Below are 17491 nucleotides of genomic sequence, written 5' to 3' on the forward strand. Positions count from 1 at the left end.
CATAAAATGTTTATATAGGTCCACGTTTTGATATAGCTCCCATGGGACGATATCTCCCGATTTTCGGTATTTTGAAGGTCTTTGCCTAATTATCACACCGAAATGGCTAAAATTTGGTATTTAGTCTTCGTTGGGGGTATAAAACTTTCCCCCAGAAATGTGTAGGTATAGGTCCACGCCTTCATATAACCCCCATAGAACGGTTTCTCCCGATTTTCGATATTTTGAGGATTGGGCCTCAATATCCCACCGAAACGGCTGAAATTTGGTATTTGGTCTTCATTTAGGGTACTTAACGTTCCATATGAAATTTGTTGGTATAGGTCCACGCTTTTATATAGCCCCCAAAGAATTTACCTCCCGATTTTCGGTGTTTTGAAGGTTGTGGCCTCAATATTCCTCAGAAATGGCTGATATTTGGTATTTAGTCTTCGTTGGGGGTATAAAACTTTCCCCCAGAAACTTGTCGGTACAGGACCACGCCTTAGTATAGCCCCCATAGAACGGTAATTCCCTATTTTCGGTATTTTGAAGGTTGTTGCGTCGATATTCCACCGAAATGGCTGAAATTTGGTCTTTAGTCTTCGTTGGGGGTATACAATTTTCCAGCGGAAATTTGTCGGTATATGTCCACGTCTTAATATAGAACGGTGCTCCCGATGTTGTTAACTATCCAAATCTAGAAAGTCCAGGTTTATGTCTAGTCGGTATTGCCCAATTTTATGTATTTCGCTCAATTCCGAAAATTGTAAATATTGGTTCATGTTTTGGAAAGAACAAAAATGTCGCCCATATGGGCTGTTTTGAAGGGGGTATTATCAGTTTAGATATACATATGTACTACTACTGTAATAATTGTTCCACAAACATCCCATACGGGACAAGGGAGACTTCTCTCAAGGGAGACTTCTACTGTAATAAAACGAATTTAAACTAATTGTTCCTATTCACTTCAATACAGTTCGTGGTGGAGGGTATAAAAAGTTCAGCCCGGCCGAACTTACCGCTTTGTTTATACCCTCAGCATTTATGCTAACGAGGGTGTATACACTTTCATATGGGCAAAATGTGCCTCATCGAAATAACGGTTTTAGATCCCAAGTATGCTTGGACGAAATGTGTTTCAGACAATTTGGAGTCGATTGAGCAACGTCCGTCCGTCTATCTGTCTGTCCGTCTGTCTGGCTGGAGCGCACGATAACTCTCGAACGGATGAACCGATTCGGTTCAAATTTTGGCTTTCGTAATATTTTGTCCAAACATAATTTAAGTTCGAAGATAAACCATATCGACCACTCCTTCAGGTACATCCCTCACAAAAGTTCAAAAATGTTCGGCAAATTGTTCGTACGGTACCTCTGTAAAGTAGTGGCCGGATTGGTCCATACTTTACACATCCTAATATATCTACCAGATATAAATCAGGTTCAATTATGAACTATATTTGTTTACTCCTTCTGGTACCTCTCACACAAAATTTCGGATAAGTTCACTTTAAGGCCTGCTCTCGAATCACTTTGATTTTTGTTGAAGCGATTTGCATTCGCTACCCAGCAAAAATTTGGATCCGGTAGTCATTACGTAACCCTTTACAAAGTAATGTAAACAAGCTTCTTTTCGCATTACAAGTAATCTGAAAAGTAATGGGTTACTTCTTAATAAATGTACAAGGTAAACCTACTTACTTTACTCCTCACTAAGTAATGACGACGGGTTGCGGGTTCAACGCTCACCTTCGCACGTGAGTTTTTGGCAAAAACAAAAACTTTTTGTTAATTAAAAAATAACAGTTCGTGGTGCACATGTGCACTGCGCAATAAGTTCTTAAGCAACCCTTAATGTTCGTGTGCGTGACACAGTGTGTAGTGTGTTTGACTAGAAATCAGAGGGTTCGTGTATACAACTCGGGCAGGGAGCGAAATGAAATAAAGTAAATAAAAGTAAGAAGTGTGTTGAAATTAAAAACAAATTCTCCACATCAACTGTTCTAAAAATAGAATTTTTTCACCTTACTTTTCAACTTCTATTGGCCACAGAATAACTACTTATTCTAGTGGTCATAAAATAACTAGAAACTGAGTGCGACATTTTTTTTTTTTATCCTTTTTTTATTCCACTTGGGAACATAGGGCTTCTACAAAAGAATTCCATCTTACTTTATCGTTACAAATATGTTTTAAATTATCTAAGTTTATATTTTGCTTTTCGATTTCATGTAGGACCGTTCTTCGCCACGTGTTTCTTGGTCGCCCAGGACGTCTGCTACCTTGTGGGTTCCATTCCAAGGCCATTCTAGCTATGCTGTACTGTGGCTTCCGTAGTGTATGGCCTATCCATTTCCATTTTCTTCTTGTTATTTGGCGGATTATGGGTTCCTCGTTTGTCATTATCCATAGATCAGTGTTTGTGATTCGGTTTGGCCAGAATATGCGACAAATTATACGAAGGCATCTGTTCACGAATGTCTGAAGTCTTTGGATTATATGTGACGTAGTCTTCCATGTTTCGCTACCAAGGTAACAAAAAACCGATACGTATTCAATTTGTTGGTTTTCAATGTGAATATGCATATTTGTGGTGTTATTTACTCGCATTGCTTTTGTCTTGTCTATGTTGATTTCTAGACCCACATTTTTGGCCAGTTCGACGAGCTCATTGAGTTTTTCTTGCATATCGGTGAATTTGTGCGATAATAAGCAGATGCAAATTAAAGACGATTCCCCTTTTCTTCGTTTCAAGTTGTAGCATGATTTGATCCAATGTTACGGCGAATAGGAGTGGGGATAACGAACAACCTTGTTTAACACCTGTATTTGTTTCAAATATATCACTTGTGGTTCCGTTGTGACGCACATGTAGTTTATTGTTTGTATACATAGCTTGTATAATGTGCGACATGTCCTTGTAAAAATAATGGGGAAGAAAGGGGGTTTGAGAGTAATTACGGCTGCCAAAAATCCCTTACGAAACCCATAATTTTGGGAGGACTTTTTTGCTGGGTACCTCCATTACGACGGTAAAAGTTTTTTCAGAGGCAAGTCCATATTTCTTGGGAAAACATCCCGAAAGGTGTAAAAAACCCCTATGTCACCATATGTGGCGGTCGGAGAGCACAATAACTCTCGAATTGTTCAACCGATTTGGTCCAACATTTGGTCTTCGTCATATTATATCCAAACTTAATTTCATGGGGAACACCGGTCCACAACTTCCGGTACTTCTCCCCAATATTTAAAAAATTTCACTAAAATGCTAGGACGATATCACTTGAATGGGGCAACCAATTTGGTGCAAACTTTGTGTCTCTCAATATTTTGTCAAAACTTAGTTTAACTTCTAAAATGGCCCATATCGGTCCTCCCTAATGGTACCTCCCCCACAAAAGTTCAACATTTGTGTCTTGGTGCAGTTAATTTCTTATCCATATTTTTGTCGGCAAGTTCAAATGTCCAAAAAGGGCCACAAAATTCAGAAGAGACCTTAAATACAGTCGATCTGTCCGTAGGTGAAAGTTTCACTTCATATTGGCTGAGGGCATATATCTGTCGGCAAAGCCGACTGAGACTTTTTTACTTGTTTTTTTATTTTTGATTAATCTCATCTATGAACACTGTAGTTTTAGAATCCAAAATAACTTCCCAGGTGTAAGCTCCTTTCATTTAAAGTTTGTTCAAGAGCACCGTGCGAACTTAAACTAAGTTTGTACAAAATATTACGACGCCCAAAATTTGAAGAAAACCAGCAACTCCAAATTGTCTGAAACGTATTTCGTCCAAACAGACTTGGGGTCTAAAGCCATTACTTCGATGAGGCACAATTTTGGTCGTAAAGGTTGGGGTTATAAAAATTAATTATTCCATATAAGTTATATGCCAATGGCAAGTTCCTGGTTCTATTTCGTTGTCTCATTATTATTTTAACGTTAAACCACTGTTCTCCCAAGCGTTGATATCCTCTCGCTTGTAAGTGTTGTCTTTCTTTTTGTTACAACATTTTTCTTAACGCTTTTTCGTTGGTGTTCTGCTCAATTTGTCCTATTCAACGGGCCGAGTGTTTTGTTTGAACAAAACTTGACCTGAGCACAGAGACCAACAAAAAAATAATAAAAACAAGACTACGAAATTGTCATTATTGGCCATGACGATTACGATGTCGCAGTCGTTGAAGCTTTTGTTTCTTCTTCTCCTCTCTGTAGCATCTTTTGTTGCCTTTTCGTTCTTCACTTTCTGGCGTTTTCATAGGAAATCAAAAAGCACTTGACCTTACCTTTTCAGATGTAATCTTTTGCATACCACCAGCCTCTGCCTGCTTGGCAAGTGAGCCCAACCAACAGCTAACAATAAGAAGAGAAAACACAACCATGTACCGTGTACGAGTACATCACCTTCATCATTGTGGGCAAAGGTGGTGGCGTGGCGCGGTTGTTGCTATGACTGCTGCATACTTTTAGGCTACTACTTGCTATAAAATAAACATTGTGCCAAAAATAGAATCATATGATGATTGTACATAGCAGATAGCTATGCTGTATTTCGAAACGAATGGCATTTTGAAAATACATATTGGAAAACGAATGAGGAAATTGTTTCACAAAAATTTATTGGCCTTTTGGTTAAATGTCATTTTGAATTAAACACTAGTTAAACAGCTGTGGGGTATAATGGCTTGATAAGGAATTTCCCAAACAAGTTTCCTTAATTAAACTATGACTAATTAACAAGCGTTAATTTTTTTTTAGAAGAGACGGAGTTCTTTCGAGCTTTAGGCTATTAGCATAACAGAGAAACTGTAGTATCTTGATAAGCTTGCAAAACTTATTTGCTCTCCTCTTAAATGCCAAATTTCCTAACCTTAATTTAATCACTTTGTTAAACAGCTGCTAGAAAATCCTTGTTAAATCAATTTCCACAAATTAGAAACCATTTATCCGCATCTATGGCAAAATTAATTTTTATCTTTTCAACATTTTCTTCTTTCATACATCCATTCAACCATCCATCCTATGTGGTTTATATTAAAACGCTAATGCTGCTGAGGAGATGAAGGATAAAAAGAACGGCTTTTATAGTTGGGAATATGCCTGGTTAGCCATAACTTTTAGTTGGCTTTTGTTATTTTACATTAGTTTTGGGTAAAAAGTGCAATTACTTGACTATCTGATGCTGCTGCTGCCGTTGGTAATGCTTCACTGAACATTTTCTGCTCAGTCTTGTGTTTCAAGAACAGAAATTACGAAGACAGACTCTGGCACCAGCAGACATAAAAGTTTCTTCAGTTTCTTGGGTAGGAAACTAGAGGGAGGGGACAAATGGGAAACGATTCGCTTGGTGCATGTGTATTGGAAAAACAAAGTTTTCACTTATTGTTTTTGAAAAAAAATATTTATATATAAAAAATGTTCTTTTAATTTGTATTACCATCATTGTTGATGACTGAATAAACTTTTCCTTTCCTTCTTTGTTTCATTGTTTTTGTTTTTCTTTCTATCTCTTTGTGTTTTTTCCAGAATTTAAAGTGTACAAACGCCGCTGGGCCGTTTTAATATTGTTTGCATTTTATTCAGCCTCAAATTCCATGCAATGGATCCAATACAGTATTATCAACAATATTGTCAGTCGGTAAGTTTTCCTAAGTTTTCCCCCATTGAGTTTTTCCGTGTTACAGCGGCTGTTACCTAACCATATTTAAAAACAAAACTAAACTTGTAAAACGAACCGCAACTTATTTATAACTTACTTTAAATGTTGTTAGAATTAAAACTTTGCATTTGTGTTGTGTGTGTGTTTATTCATGAGCTGCTTTAAGAGTTTCCAAGCTATAATGAAATTAAAATTGATGATAGAACATCATGACCCTAATAAATTATATAAACACCATTACATTTTTTGGTAAACACTCCAGACATAATAACGACTTGGTCCTTTCCGTCGTGTCTTGGTACACTCGATGAACTTTAAAAAGAAAAGTTTGAGTTTATGTTGCGCAAGGAGGGTGTCGTCGTTATCGCTTTTAAGGTTATGTACTTCTTTCGCACATAAATGTCAACAAGGCTAATGAGGCGAAACAAGTTAATTATTATATTGAGCCGCACAGTGTTAAGATAGGTAATGCAGAATTTAGGTAATCGTAGATATTTATTGAATCCGCATATTTTTAAGGGTGGAAAAATTAAATCATATATATTCCCAGGCACTTTTATAAAGGGAATAACAGCCACGAAAAATTTAAACAATATCAGCCCTTATGGTCAATTTAAATTCCAACCTTTCCAACTGAATCCGAATCTTTTTCTTCATTGAACAAAATCTTTGAAAAAGGGCAAATTGACGAAAACATCTGACAGCTAGCATGCATGTTGTTACGGAATTAGATTTAACATAACCCCATGTAGATCCTATTATATGTATTCCCCTATATGATTTGTACCAAATAAAACGCGGGTTCCTAATTGTAGGCTAAGAGTCTACAATGCTTCATTGACTTTACTACACTTATTCGTAAACGACTTCACTTTACTAAGCACACAGTTTGCTCTACTGAGCACAACTAAGCAAAGAATTAGTTTATACTATACTGGCGGTTTTAGTTCGCGATATGATTTACAACTCACCTGCTATTCTTCTGTATTTATACTCACTCACTGAAGCATAGAAGAGAATAGTTCAAGAATTCCCAATCTAAGATGTTCTGCAATGTTCAAACGAAATGCAATCACATGTATCCCCAGATGTACATACGAAGGCTACTAGAAAAGTTTCTGGCCTAATAATGACAACGCTAATATTTATAATCAAAAATGGTTTTATTGCTTTGCAAAGTCTTCTCCAGCATGATTTATACACTTTTACATGTACTCAAACCAATTGTCAAAGCATTCTGATCGAGACAGCTCCAAAACATTGTTTTTAGCGCTTCAACAGCATCTTCTGGCGACGAAAATCGTTGACCAACCCTTTTTATATCCGCCACCATAAGATGGGGGGTATATTAAGTTTGTCATTCTGTTTGTAACTACTCGAAATAATCATTGTAGACCCCACAAACTAAATATATTCTTGATCAGCGTGCAATTCTACATCGATATAGCCATGTCCGTCCCCATAGAACGGTACCTCCCGATTTTCGGTATTTTGAAGGTCGTGTCCTCAATATCCCACTGAAATTTGTGAAATATGGTATTCAGTGTTAGCTGGGGTGCAAAATTGTCCACCTGAAACTGTCGGTATAGGTTTATGTCTACATATACATAGACCCCATAGAACGGTACCTCCGGATTTTCGGTATGTTGAAGGTTGCTGCTCAATATCCCATCGAATTGACTGACAATTGGTAGTTAGTCTTCGCTCCCCACCGAAATAGCTGATGTTTGGTATTAAGTTTTTGATAGAGGTATGAAACATTTCACCCGAAATATGTCGGTATAGGTCGACGTCCTCAAATAGCGCACATAGGACTGTACATCCCGATTTACGGTATTTTGAAAGTTTTGGTCTCAATATATGTATATGACTTTAATTTAGTATTTAAACTGCCATGGGTGTATAAAATATTGCAGAAGTGAATTATCAGTATAAGTCATTTTCTTCAAATAAACCCCATAGAACCGCACTTCCCGATTTTTGGCATTTTGAAGGTTGTTGTGTTAATATTTAGTAGCCGTTGGTGGTATAAAACTTTCCGGTATTGTTCCATGTTTTTATACAGCCCGCATAGAAAGGTCCCTCCCAATTTTCGGTGTTTTGAAAGTTTTAGCCACATTATTCAACGGGAATAACTGAAATTTGGTATTTAGTCTTCGTTGGAGTTACGATACTTTCTTCCAGAAATTTTTCGGTACAGGTCAACGATGTTGTAAACTATCCAAATCCATGCGACTAAACTATCAAATGAGAATGATGAGCTTCGTCGTACTAACCTAGAAGACCCAAGGAGATAGAGAACCCACTCTTGAAATCAACAAGATACTAGACAAACGGAAAAAGTTACTAGACATTCTTATGGTCAGGATTAAGTAAATAAAATGCAATATTGTGGGGAACGGTTAAATCCGAAGACGTGTGCGTGTTATTTTAACCGGCAATTTATAGAGTCAAAATTACAATTGACGATGAGCGATATTGCAGATGTCATCCGAAACGCGAAATCATCCAAAGCTTTGGGCCCACTTGGAACTAGAGTTGTGTAGTTCAGGAACGAACTAGTTCCAAGGAACTATTCCGGACAAGGAACTATTAAAACTATATCCGGCTCTTGCAATTGTATTGTTCCTTTAGTTCATATAGTTCAATTGTATAATTCATTTTTTAATTTAATTCCACAATCACTTCGATCTTTCACGTTCGATTCGCTCATCATTCACATCCTCGTCACATCGCTGTAAAATGAAAAACAAAAAGAAAGAGAAAGATTCGTTAAACTACTTCACTCTCGGAACTATTTGGAACGATGGAAGAGAAATATTCATTGAACCATGTCGCTCTCGCAACTATTTGGAACAATGAAACTATATTAAGGAACTAGTTCCTTTTGGGAAAAGGAATTAGAAAGATCGATCCGCTCCAGGAACTAGATTGCCCAACTCTACTTGGAACGCGGAGAAGGCTATATTCCACCCCATGATAACAAACAGTTTCCCAGTTGCCTATCTGAAGCACGGATGCAGAAAAATACACAGTACTAGAATATGGAACAAATCTAGTTTAGTAAAAACTCTCCGATTTTTTTGAAATTTTTTCCAGAGGTAGGTATTTTTACGCTGATTACGGGAATATAAAATTTTCTTGGGGGACGGACCCGGTTACCCGGTTATTCGACCCGAAAGTCCGGGTACCCGGTACCCGATAGACCCGGTTCTACTGAACCGATTCTTACAAAATGGGTATCGTTGGAAAGCTTATGAAACTACCTATCCAACAAATGGGGGGGGTATGATGGGGTTTTCTCCAGGGGTTCAGAAGTTATAACCAAAATACCTCTTTTTGGACCCGGGTTTTTCCATAAAACCCTCAAAAAGTCGAAAAAGGGCCCATTATGGGTGCTCAATTAATTCACGTAATTTTATAGCTCATACTTCAACCTTTCCAAAATGGTGCCATTTGTTATAATACCTTCACTGGGTCCAGAGTTTTTCTAAATTCATCACTTTTTTTAAGTAAATTTTTTTCTAAGTAGCCGGCCTTCGGCCGGGGATTTAAGACTTTCTCCTATGGACAGGTTCAAATCTAGGGAATGGGAACAACATTTTCTTTTAAATTATAAATTTTCTCTAAGTAGCCGGCCTTCGGCCGGGGATTTAAGACTTTCTCCTATGGACAGGTTCAAATCTAGGGAATGGGAACAACATTTTCTTTTAACCCAGATATGCCCAGCGTCCTATATATAGGACACACAAAGTTCTTGCTAATTTGATATGTTATGTTTATCAAAGTACCGTTTATTTTTGTGATATACTCAGTACACATCTGTAGCTCTTGGGATATTATGTGATTCCATTATTTTGAGCTACTATTTTTGTGTTTTGAGGTCTAGTTCATCGAAGTTGCCACCGATCGCTTAGTTTTTACAATGATTTGCGTTATGACCGATTAATTATTGGGTAATTTTATAACGAAAACATACACGATGTGGAGCCTACTACGAAAAAACGTTAACTAGATGCCGAAAAGGTGTCTTTGGACTATATGTCAAATGTTTTGTATCCCATAACTCCCAGTTATAAGATAAAACCATGTGTCCAAAAGCGGCCTCAAAACCCACTTTTTTCAAAAAATTTTTAAAAAACATATAAACATACTGTTATTATTTCACATTTGCTTCTAAAATAATATAAAAATACTTTTAAAATGATCACGATCAAGCAATGGGCATATCTGGGTTAAATTATAAATTTTCTCTAAGTAGCCGGCCTTCGGCCGGGGATTTAAGACTTTCTCCTATGGACAGGTTCAAATCTAGGGAATGGGAACAACATTTTCTTCTAAATTTTAAATTTTTCTCTCATTCTAAGGTCAATATCTCTGGACCCAGTGATATTGGACCCAGTGAAGGACCCGGTTACCCGGTTATTCGACCCGAAAGTCCGGGTACCCGGTACCCGATAGACCCGGTTCTACTGAACCGATTCTTACAAAATGGGTATCGTTGGAAAGCTTATGAAACTACCTATCCAACAAATGGTCATATGATGGGGTTTTCTCCAGGGGTTCAGAAGTTATAACCAAAATACCTCTTTTTGGACCCGGGTTTTTCCATAAAACCCTCAAAAAGTCGAAAAAGGGCCCATTATGGGTGCTCAATTAATTCACGTAATTTTATAGCTCATACTTCAACCTTTCCAAAATGGTGCCATTTGTTATAATACCTTCACTGGGTCCAGAGTTTTTCTAAATTCATCACTTTTTTTAAGTAAATTTTTTTCTAAGTAGCCGGCCTTCGGCCGGGGATTTAAGACTTTCTCCTATGGACAGGTTCAAATCTAGGGAATGGGAACAACATTTTCTTTTAAATTATAAATTTTCTCTAAGTAGCCGGCCTTCGGCCGGGGATTTAAGACTTTCTCCTATGGACAGGTTCAAATCTAGGGAATGGGAACAACATTTTCTTTTAAATTATAAATTTTCTCTAAGTAGCCGGCCTTCGGCCGGGGATTTAAGACTTTCTCCTATGGACAGGTTCAAATCTAGGGAATGGGAACAACATTTTCTTCTAAATTTTAAATTTTTCTCTCATTCTAAGGTCAATATCTCTGGACCCAGTGAAGGTATTATAACAAATGGCACCATTTTGGAAAGGTTGAAGTATGAGCTATAAAATTACGTGAATTAATTGAGCACCCATAATTGGCCCTTTTTCGACTTTTTGAGGGTTTTATGGAAAAACCTGGGTCCAAAAAGAGGTATTTTGGTTATAACTTCTGAACCCCTGGAGAAAACCCCATCATATGACCATTTGTTGGATAGGTAGTTTCATAAGCTTTCCAACGATACCCATTTTGTAAGAATCGGTTCAGTAGAACCGGGTCTATCGGGTACCGTGTACCCGGACTTTCGGGTCGAATAACCGGGTAACCGGGTCCGTCCCCCAAGAAAATTTTACATTCCCGTAATCAGCGTAAAAAGATCTACCTATGGAAAAAATTTCGAAAAAATCGGAGAGTTTTTACTAAACTAGATTTAAGCCCTAGAATATTATATCCACAGATCTCAGTTGAGGACCAATGAAGAATTTCCGCCAGCCATGTTTAAATCGTTGAATAACCAACTGTAAGTGTGCACGCCAGTCCTTCGTGGTGGGTGGGAAAAAAGGAAGTGGAAGATCCGTAGAGTGACACAGGGAATTCCCGCAAATGTTTAACTTCTACCATTCTGAAATTCCACACCCTACATACGACATATGTGAAATCCGTTTCAGATAATTTGGAGTTTATTTAGCCATGTCCGTCCATCTGTGTGTCTGTCTGGCTGGCTGGAGCGCACGATGACTATCGAACTGATTAAACGATTTGATCCAAAATGTGGCTTTCATAATATTTTGTCCAAACCTAGTTTAAGTTTTAAGTTGGGTTATATCGGTCCACTCCTTCCGGTACATCTCCCACAAAAGTTCGAAAATGTTCGGAAAGTTTGTGCGCACGATAACACTTGAAGGGAATTACCGACTTGGTGCCAATATGGACTCAATCGGTAAACTCCTTCAGGTTCCACCCACACAAAATTTCGGAAGAGTTCAGTTTAGGACTTGCTCTCGAATCGCTTTGATGTTTGTTGTAACAACATGTATTCACTGCCCCCAGTTCGAAGGTACAAGTTTTTTTCTCGCACAAGTCCATACTACCTGAGGTAATGACCTAAAATCTGTAAAAACCGCTATGGCACCATGTGTTGTGGATGGAGCTACTGATTCGAACCAAGATTTGGCAATGGTAATACTTTGCCCAAAGCTAAATAAAGTTCTGATATTGGTCCACTCCTTTGATACCTCCCCCACAAAAGTTCAAAAATTTCGCTAAAATGGTGCTCACGATAACTCTCGAAGGCCATAACCGATTTGGTCCATACTTTGGACATTGTAATATTTCTACGAGACATAGATCAGGTTAGAATATGGACAATATTTCACCAAATTTCGGAAAAGTTCAGTTTAGGAGCTCCTCTCAAATCGCTTTGATTTTTCTTGTAACAACTTGTATTCACTGTCCCCTATACGACGGTACAAGTTTCACCAGGGGCAAGTCCATACTTCCTGAGAAATTAGCCTGAAAGATGGGTGCAATGACACCGTGTGTTGTGGTTGGAGCGCAAGATAACTCTCGAACGAATCTGCCGATTCGGTTCAAATTGTAGCCTTCGTAATATTTTGTGCACACATAGTTTAAGTTCGAACATAAGCCATATCGGTCCACTACTTGAGGTACCTTCCCCACAAAAGTTTAAAAATGTTCGAAAAAATCGTTAGCACGATAACTCTTGATGGGAGTAACCGATTTGGTCCATACTTTACACATCCTTATATATCTACCAGATAGAGATTAGGTAGGAATATGGACTATGTTTGTCCACTCCTTTGGATACCTATTACACATAATTACGGATAAGTTCACTTTAAGACCTGCTCTCGAATCACTTTGATTTTTGTTGAAGAAACTTGCATTCGCTGCCTCAATTACCACGGCTAAAGTTTTTTAGGGGCATTTCCATACTTCTTAAGAAAACAGCCCGAAAGTTGTAAAAAAAACTCTCTCTAACTCTCGAACTAACCGATTTGATCCAAAATTTGGCCTTCTGATATTTTGTCATACTTTCACTTCGAAGATAGGCAATACCGGTCCACAACTTCCGGTAGTTCCCCCAAATATTTAAATGGTATGCACGATATCTCTTGAACAAATTTGGTCCAAAATTGGGATCTCCTAATATTTTGTCCAAATTTAGTTTAACTTCTAAAATGGAGTTACCTTAGGGTACCTCCTCCACAAAAGTTCAACATTTGTGTTTAAGTGCAGTTTAAGGTCTGTTTGAAAATCCTTTGTTATCCTGCTTACAACGGTATTATGTTTTCCGTGGACAATTCCATGCTTCCGGGCGTAAGTTATACGATGACCTGTGGGCGCGATATCTATCGAAAAGATATGACTCCCAAAATAAGATCCATTTCCATAATGGACTATGTCGGTCCATTCCTTTAAGTACCTCTTCTGCAACACTTTTGAACTTTAATCTTAATCCATATTTTCATCGGCAAGTTCAAATATCCAAAAAAAAAACACAAAATAATGAAAAGATCATAAATACATTCGATCTGACCGTAGATGAAAGTTTTAATTCACATAGGCTGAGGGTATATCTCTATCTGCAAAGTCGACTGGTACTTTTTTACTTGTTTTACAATTTATTTACGGTTTTTAATTTAAATCAAACTATTCGAAATAAAATAATATTTCAACTAAATATACCAATCAACTTGGCTGTATTTTTGTATTTAGGTTTCTCCTTCGATTGTTTACCACCTACCATAAATCTCTACCCATAGAGTCGCATTAAGGGTTCTTGGTAGGCAAAACAATACACCCTCGAAGATTTTTCGGCATAGGACTATATTTGATAGGTGCCTTCATAAAAATAAAGCGTTATATAGGGACTATACTAAAATGTGTTTGGATCCGACATATATACCAGTTTTAGTTTTGTTGTTTTAAATTTTTAAACAAAAATGTTTTTGAAGTGACTTTTCTCTCGATATAAACAGGGAAAGAAAGGTATGTAGTCTCGAATTTTGCCACCAATACTCATCATTTTCCTAGCTTTTAAACTCTTAGCTTTTTTAAACTCTTCCCCTCTTCTTGTTTCAGTAGTTTGGCCACTAAAATCAAATTCCGAATCACTGTGCTTAGCCCTTATACAGTCTTCCACTACCCACATTTAAGGGACCTTTTAAAATCGAGGTGTTACTTTTCCAAATTGATTTTCACACCAATGCGCCACATTCATTCATTGATTCTCTTAAAATGACATAATTTGTATTTAAATACTTCCACTGATGATGATATTTGATAGAAGTTTATTTATTTTGAAACAACATCCTCAATTTGAGTATCTTTCGGCACCAACCTCCTCCTCCTCCCTTCATCCAACATTTCATTGACAATTGGAATTGAAAAGCATTAATTATTTCCTCAACCGTCATCCGATAGTCATTTCGTCGTATTTGACTTTCTCTTATTGCCGGAGGGCGGAGTGCCTGCCGCCAATGTTGTTGATAAATATTTGTGCTCAGCATTTTCCTTTCCCATCAAGGATGTTATTAAAATAATTAACAATTATTTGTGTTGTGAATTCGAAGGTGGGCGAGAAGCTACATTTTTGTTGAAGAATTGCGTATTTGCGTGGATTCTGATGAAATCAGTCCTCTATTGTATTTTGTGGCGGTGGTGGTGTTGTTGGTGATATTATTTTTCGGTCGTTGGATTCAAGTGAATATTTTATACTTCGTCTGTATGTTTGTCTCATTTGTGCCACTTTTTCAATAACACCGTCATTACGATAATGAAAAATAAATATGTAGCAAAAGCACCTGATGATGATGAGGACGATGGCAAAGTTGTGTTGATGGAAATGCTGATGTTAAGGATAATGATGTCTTAAAGTATTAGGAATTGAAATGTGATGATACTTATCAATGGGAGAGAAGATGAAATGTTTTACATTCTCGTGATAAGTTCCATATTTGTTTTGCCGTAGTAGAGAAAATGAAGTTCTATAATAAATGGTAAAATTTAAGAATGTATAACAATAAATTCTTTAAATTTAATATTAAATTATTTTAAATTTTACTGTTTCTGAATATTTAATTTTTTACTTTAATTTTTATATTTTATTTTAATTTTTTAAATTGCATGTATTAATTTTTATAAAAAAATTAAATAATAAATAAATATATATAAATAATAAATAAATAAATAAATAAATAAATAAATAAATAAATAAATAAATAAATAAATAAATAAATAAATAAATAAATAAATAAATAAATAAATAAATAAATAAATAAATAAATAAATAAATAAATAAATAAATAAATAAATAAATAAATAAATAAATAAATAAATAAATAAATAAATAAATAAATAAATAAATAAATAAATAAATAAATAAATAAATAAATAAATAAATAAATAAATAAATAAATAAATAAATAAATAAATAAATAAATAAATAAATAAATAAATAAATAAATAAATAAATAAATAAATAAATAAATAAATAAATAAATAAATAAATAAATAAATAAATAAATAAATAAATAAATAAATAAATAAATAAATAAATAAATAAATAAATAAATAAATAAATAAATAAATAAATAAATAAATAAATAAATAAATAAATAAATAAATAAATAAATAAATAAATAAACCACACAAAATTTCGGATAAGTTCACTTTAAGACCTGATATCGAATCACTTTGATTTTTGTTGATGCAACTTGCATTCGCTGCCTCAATTACGATGGTAACATCTTTTTCAGGAGCAAGTCCATACTTCTTGAGCACACAGCCCGAAGGGTGTAAAAACCCCCCATGGCACCGTAATGGCTGGAGATCCACTTCCATAATGGTCAATGTCGATCCATTCCTTTATGTATCTCCTCCGCAAAACTTTTGATCTTTAATCCTAATCAACATTTTTGTCGGTTCATACATCCAAAATTTTTAAAACCCCCTAAATACATACGTTTTTTGGAAAAAAAATTGTTTGAATATACACATGCTGAGGGTATATCTATGCCGGCCAAGCCGACTGATACGTTTTTACTTGTTTATATTATTTTTTATTTTATCTTTCGCATTTTCAATTTTTAATTTTTTTATTTAATTCTTTTATATTTTTATATTCATTTTAATTTTTTTCTAATTTATTTTTTTTATTTATTTTATAGTTTATTTTCTTATATTTTACATTATAATTTTATATTTTAATGATTAATATTTTAAGTTTTATTTTATATATTAATTTATTTTTTTATTTATATGTCTTATTTTTTACATTTTAATTCTTTATGAATCACATTTTAATTTTTTATAATTTGAGTTTTGCTTTTTTATAATTTATATTTAAATTTTTATATATTTTATTTAAATTCTTTATATCTTATATTAATTATAATTTTATATTTATTTTTTATAATTTTACATTATATTTTTTATTTCAATTTTTATATTTTACACATTTTTTATATTTTAATGTACATTTTATATAATTTTTTTTTAATTTTAATTTTTTGTGTTATTTATTTGTATTTTATTTATTGTTTATGTTTTTATTTTTAATATTTAATTTTTATGTATTATATTTTATTTTTTATATTTCATAATTTATTTTTTTATAATTTGAATTTTATATGTTTATATTTATTTCTTATCATTTAATTTTTTAATATATGGTTGGTTGGTTTACGTGGTGGCTATACTTTATAGCCTCAATTAGTATGTAAGAGGTACCGTTTTGAAAAACCACACCACTCGTTCAGAGATTGCTATTTCGTTGTTGCATGTTGGCAGTTAAATCCAGCCTGATGAGTTAAGGAATCGCAGAAGGTCTCCCAGACCTACTTCTGTTATCTCTGTGATATCACGAAGGAACGGTTGTCTTAGAGCTTTGAATCGTCGTTGCATTTGTGCAGGGCAGGAACAGAGGAGGTGCTCAACAGTTTCCTCCTCTTCTTCATTCCCGCAGCTACGGCAGTGGTCATTGTGCGGTAGATTTAAACGTTTTGCATGGTTACCAATTGCCCAGTGACCGGTTAACACTGCAATAAGTCTTGCAAGGTTCCGTCGCGTTTGATTTATTAGGAACTTAGTTCGTTTGGCGTTGTATTGAGGCCACGTTAATTTTGATATCTTGCATGTTGCCGTTTTGTCCCATCTACTTTCAGCCAGTGATAGATAGTGTTTGAAGATATCCCCTTTAACTACTCCCATTGGAATTGCGACTGACGCCTTTGGGAGTTCGTTAGAGGCGGATCCTGCTCTAGCTAACTCGTCTGCTTTTTCGTTCCCAGCAAGTCCCTTGTGGCCCCGGATCCAAGTGAGAACTACTCTTGACAGACGCCCTAGTTTGGCAAGTTCTTCTTTACAATCTTTCACTAGCTTTGATGTGACAGCGTTGGATTTTAGTGCTAGGAGCGCCGCTTGACTGTCGACGAAGATTCCTATTCAGTTTGCTGTGTGATGCTGTAAAAGTTCAGTACAGGCCTCCTTTATTGCCAGTATCTCCGCTTGAAAGACACTACAGTACTCAGGTAGCTTTGTAGATGTGTATATGTTTGCGTCTTCCGAAAACACACCGGATCCGACTCCACATTTCATCTTGGAGCCGTCCGTGATTGCTTGGAAATTTGATTACAAAAGGCTGATCAAAATCCAATGTAGGTACGCAGTAATCAGCAGTGGTTGTTATTTCTTTCGGAAGTTTTTGAAGCATGCACGAATGTCCGT

At 35.5% G+C, this 17491-nt stretch overlaps 1 protein-coding gene across 5 annotated transcripts in view; it reads left to right on the forward strand.

Moving 5' to 3' along the window:
- The window catches only part of HisT (Histamine transporter), a 223202-nt gene that overhangs the window by 113597 nt on the left and 92114 nt on the right, over window positions 1–17491 (forward strand). For all 5 annotated transcript variants that reach the window (XM_073991479.1, XM_073991478.1, XM_073991481.1 and 2 more), the window contains one exon: window positions 5507–5618. In XM_073991479.1, coding sequence (XP_073847580.1) covers window positions 5507–5618 — 112 coding nt within the window. The remainder of the gene's footprint in view (window positions 1–5506; window positions 5619–17491) is intronic.

This window comes from Musca autumnalis, unplaced genomic scaffold (assembly GCF_047663935.1).
Source record: "Musca autumnalis isolate F117 unplaced genomic scaffold, ASM4766393v1 scaffold_5, whole genome shotgun sequence".
Taxonomy (NCBI): Eukaryota; Metazoa; Arthropoda; class Insecta; order Diptera; family Muscidae; genus Musca; species Musca autumnalis.